Source organism: Colossoma macropomum, unplaced genomic scaffold, assembly GCF_904425465.1.
Source record: "Colossoma macropomum unplaced genomic scaffold, Colossoma_macropomum, whole genome shotgun sequence".
Classification (NCBI taxonomy): domain Eukaryota; kingdom Metazoa; phylum Chordata; class Actinopteri; order Characiformes; family Serrasalmidae; genus Colossoma; species Colossoma macropomum.
This window is the reverse complement of record NW_023494800.1, coordinates 22,822,510-22,827,627: the sequence shown is the minus strand read 5'-3', so window position 1 is coordinate 22,827,627 and position 5,118 is coordinate 22,822,510. Positions and strand designations below refer to the sequence as shown.

The window sequence follows — 5,118 nt, the reverse complement described above, 5'->3', positions numbered from 1 at the left end:
AGATTCCATTAGAAAACCGTCTGATGCACCTAGAATCAGCCATTGGTCAACTGTTAAACTATTAGGATGTTTTACATTATGATATCAGTTCATCAAAAAGCCAAAACAAAACGATTAGGAACCACCAGAAACTCTTAATAGTTTCTATGGGTTTTTCAGCAGGGCGTTCACCCAATGTGTGCAATTATGTGGTTTATATGGGAGATAAACAGAAGACTGAAGTTATGAAATGTGTGTCTATCCAATCTATTAGTTTTGGCCCATTTTAGTGGAGATTTGAACTCATGTGAAGAAGAAATTGAATTGTAGGTTAAATGTACTGTATCTGTTTAATATTCACTTCACCATTCCCACGCATTACATTTGTAGAGTTTATCTGCTCACTTAGCATTGTTGGACTGTACGCAAATAGCATTGACACAACCCGGCCAATTTGTGCTGCATCGAAAACTGTAATGTACTGGAGTTCATCATCATCTGACTTCATTTGGTTCCTCTTGGTGAGAAGCTAATTTTTCAGATAAAACTGAGACCACTTGACAGTAGCATGACTTAAAACCAAAATAGCACACTTTATGTTTCTCAGTCTGTGGCTGAACACCCAAAAGACATATTTCAAAATCTTTCACTCTTTAGATGTATTAGTTGTTGTTTCATTACATATGATGTGCACACCGTATAGCAAGTATGGAGTCATTTGAGATTCAGCTTTTATTAATTACTTTGACACCCTTGAACATCCACAGATCATTCCCCTCTGAAAGTAGGCCCCATTTGACCAATCAAAGTAAAACATTGTAATCTTTTAGCTTTATGCAAAGTGGGCTGATTTGATAAATCTCAGTGAAACTTTGGTAAACGAAAAATCCTATAGTCTGTTTTTTTTTTTAACACAGATTAAGCTTAATCTTAGACTAAAAACTGTTTTTTTCATTGTTAAATCTTGTAAATAGTTTAGTCCTTAAGTAGGCAAAATCTATGTCCAGGAAACTGACTCTATAGTGTAGTATTAGATAAACTGCACTGCTAATGGTAAATAGTTGGAAATTCTTTTTAGTCTAGGGTTGGGCTTCAGCTCGGCCCTGTATGTACAGGTCAGAGTGTTGTATGGCACCAGGAGGAGTCTCATGAATCTGCAGGCCAGCTTTAGTTTTCTATCAAGGTTGAATTCACTCAAATGACAGAAGTGAACTAGCAATAAGCGACTGGATTGAAATGTAAAATACTTCTGGCTCTTTTCCGTGTTCCTTTTTTTTGTTTTGTTTTGTTTTTTTTTCCATTCCTTTGCCTTGTGTGGGTGTACTGACTGCTCTGACTGAACTGTTTGGCAAGACTTGCAACAAAATTATGAATTCTATGTACTGCTGTATCTTATATTTTTTGATTCAGCTGTGACATTTGAGTAGGTTATGATAAGTGATCACTGAGTTCTAAAGGGCTTGAAGTCATTCACTATCATTTACAGACTTTGGATAAGAGGTCATAAAAGAACCACACAACACATGCTTGACTGAAATCCATTGTTCTTTCTCTAGCTCTTTTGCTTGCTTTCTTTATTCATCAAGTCTCATACAGAAGTTGACCATGACAAGCGCAAATGATGGCCGCAATGAAAGAAGAGCAACGTCCCAAGCGTCTCGTGGCACTGCAGCTGACTGGCCGCAGCGCTGAACCTTTCAGGATTTTCACTTGTCAAATTTCATTCTCGGTTCGTCGTTCCCTCTGTCTAGTTTTGTCTTTCTTTCCTCAAGAGATGGGTTAAAAAGTGCTGTGGACATGTTACATTGATGTAGCACCAGTTTGTCAGCCAGCAGTCCTGGGCATTGGGCCGGTCCTGCAGGGCTGGCTACGGAGGGGTGGAGGGATTGGAGGTGGAGGAGGATACTGGAGGGAGGAAGGACACAGACGGTTCTGCTCAGTGCTGGATCCTACGGATGGACTGGATCTGGGGGGTGTGGGCGTGGGTCCCGAATTCCCTGTAGTGTCTGTACTCGCCTCCGTGGCAGTCGCACTCCATGATATACTGGTAGCCACGATAACCAGGGTACTGGTAACACACCCAGCTAGAAGAGGGGAGTAAATGAAGCAGAGCCAGTCAGCCCCATCAGCCAAAAAACACTGCTGTTGTACCTGAAGTGGCTGTAGTAGATTAAATTCTACCGTCAAAATTATCTCACCATGTTTTTAAAGCGATATGTTATCATTATTGTGAAAAATTCTATCACAGTATGCTTTTCTGAGTATCATGGTACAACAACTACATATTTCATAAGAAAGACAGATATAGACTAAGTGCTTAAAAACATTCTGTGTATAGTAAACTATATAGTAGCAAGTAGCTGACTGGATGTCAGCCTATTGTTATTACTTTATTTTATTTGCAACAAAAATGTTATGATGCTTTTTATGAAAATGTCTTTACGTTTTGTGATGTTATATTTTTGCCATATTGCCCACCCTTATGGACAACTACAGACAAGCAAAAACTCAGTTTGCTGATAATTCTGTCAATGTTTCTATTATTATGGGTGGTCATTTCTCTAGTTTAGCAGTATGGAGATGATCATTTTCCATTCCTGAGAGTGTGTTAAAGATCCTGGAACAAAGCAGAAGTGTTTTTGAATTGATGTAAAATATTGCTTTGGTCCATCTAAACTGAAAATTTGCTTTGCATTTTCATTCTAATGATTTATTTGTGTTAAATAAAACCAGTTAAATTCTTTAAATAAAACCAGTTAAATTCAATTTTACCACATGAGGTTGTTTTTTTAGGCTGAACTGAGGAACCATTTTATTTGGATTCCATATATTGCCCATATATTGAAACTAAGCCCACACATTGATTGTGTAATTTCATGAAATTCACACATAAACATATATCTGGCTATTTGCTTACAGTGGCATAGCCCTGCCCATCAACATTGATGTTATAGGGAGTATTTCAAACTGGATGATTGATTGAGGCACTATACATTGCAGCTAATCAGAACAGATGTCAGTCGATCTTAAAGCCACAGTAACAAAAACAGTCATGTAAAACTAAACTCATAAACTGTTACATAAACTCATACACATGTTATAAATTGATACTATGGAAAACATAAAATGCATAAACAATGTAGGAAATGGGCCCTTTTATAGTGTTTTTAGTGGAGCTACCCACTGAAGGTACTCACGCGCCACTCTGGACCTGCATGGAGCCAATCTCATTGTTGTGCCAGCCCATAGCCTGCAGGGAGGGGTAGTCATCACACAGGTCCCACTGTCTGCCCATCATGTTCTCACAGTCCCACACACACATGCGGGACTCCTTGTGGTTCTGCTCCAACAGGAAAAAGAGAAAGAGTAGGACTTGAAGTCTTGCCATTGCGGACAATACTTGATCACAATTGAGTCCAGCAAGCACGCAGCCTGTTTAAGGTATCAAGCTGTGTATGATTGATGGTTTGCGTTACATCACTCACAGCAGAAAAGATGGGCCTGAAAGACATCATCCTCTCGACACGGTAGCCATTACTTCCCATGTAGGCCTCGAAGCAAGGGTAGTCTCCCTTCTCCAGGACAAACTGTTGGCCATTGAAGCTGGTATGCTCATAACCCACCCAGCTGGGTGCCAGAAGAACAAAAAACAAACACAGAGGATGGTATGAGAGGAGCAGATGAGCACCAAAGAAAGGCTCATTCCAAATGATGGTGCAGTACATTCACATCAAAGGTGACGCACAAAGTGTAAAGTCCCCTAGACACTAAGTATGAGTTCAGAAGAACTTAGTCAGAACTATGCCTAAACTATGTGTGTTAATGGTGGGCTACAACATTTTTTGTGCAATTGTAATACACAATTGGAATAAAACATAAAACATAAAATGTGCAGTAACTTTTGCACAGGCCAAATTTTATGTTTTTTTCTCCTCAGTATGTTAAATTCAGCAAAAAAAGGGGGTAATTGTGCATTAAAGTGTGCAGAAATGTGTTCTCTGCAGAGAATGTGTTAACTCATTTTCACATAGGAAATCAGCAAAACATATAATTTGACCGGGGCACCCAAACTTTTACATATGACTGTGTATAGTATAGAAAAATTGTTTCTCATTGGGTAAACAAGTGGGGTTAGGGTAACTTTCTGGTGGGCCAAATCAAATCTCTCACAGGCCATCTTCGGGCAGACCAACTCTAAACTGTCCATCAGTGTAAAGGAACCACCATAGGACTACCGCTTGCCAGATATTATTTTTTTGTGGTGGATCATTCTCAGCACAGCAGTGACACCAACATGGTAGTACTATGTTTATGGGGTTTGTGCTAGCACTATGGTATTTGGATTAAGAATAATCTGCCAGCCAAAAACATCCAGCCAGCAGACGTCTTGTGGTCAGAAACCAACCACTGATGAAGTGCTAGAAGTCAACATACATTGTGCCTGAAAAAGATCGCTCTACTTCTGCAAATTATTCCAACAAGGTAGATGTTTCTAGTAAAATGCTCTGTAAGCGTAAGAAGCTGTAGCTACTCACGCTCCACATTCCACCTTCAAGGAGCGGACGTTCTCCAAGCCGTACTCCATAACGTTCTTGCAGCAGGAGGTGAACTCCCACCATCTGCCCTGGAAGTACTCCTGGTCATAAACGGTGATCTGGTGGAAAACACAGATGCACGCAACCATACATTTATGTCATTTGAAAAGGAAGTTCCACTTCCCAGCATGCTTATTTTTGGCCCATAGCAGCCTAGTAGACAGTGGATGGTGAAACAAAATATGTGTTTGATATTCCTGAGCCAGGAAGGTCCAGAAGCAGACTTTACCTTCCATGGTCCCATGGGCATGTTCATCTGGTTTGTCAAAGCCATGTCTGATATCTCAGCAGTGACCTGTGGGTAAGAAGGAGGTTTGTTTGAGGACCAATGTCACATCTGGACATAGCTTTTTACACAGGAGCCTCCATATCAGGTTTTGTGAAATGTCTATTGGATTAACATCCACAAAAGCACATACAAACAATAACATACTAAAGTCTCACTTATGTTACTGACCAAAGAATTTAATTATTTTCTTAATATTTTACATTCTTATGCTGTTCATAGCAACGATTTTGTAGGCCAACATCTGAGAGATAAATG

At 39.7% G+C, this 5,118-nt stretch overlaps 1 protein-coding gene across 1 annotated transcript; it reads right to left on the bottom strand.

Moving 5' to 3' along the window:
- Positions 1 to 1,915: 1,915 nt before the first annotated feature.
- On the bottom strand, positions 1,916 to 4,848 carry cryba1b (crystallin, beta A1b). The gene is made up of 5 exons (XM_036588313.1): positions 4,804 to 4,848; positions 4,515 to 4,633; positions 3,465 to 3,606; positions 3,177 to 3,319; positions 1,916 to 2,063 (listed from the first exon to the last, which is right to left on the bottom strand). The coding sequence occupies exons 1-5, from the start codon at positions 4,846 to 4,848 to the stop codon at positions 1,916 to 1,918; spliced, it is 597 nt and encodes a 198-aa protein (XP_036444206.1).
- Positions 4,849 to 5,118: the final 270 nt, after the last annotated feature.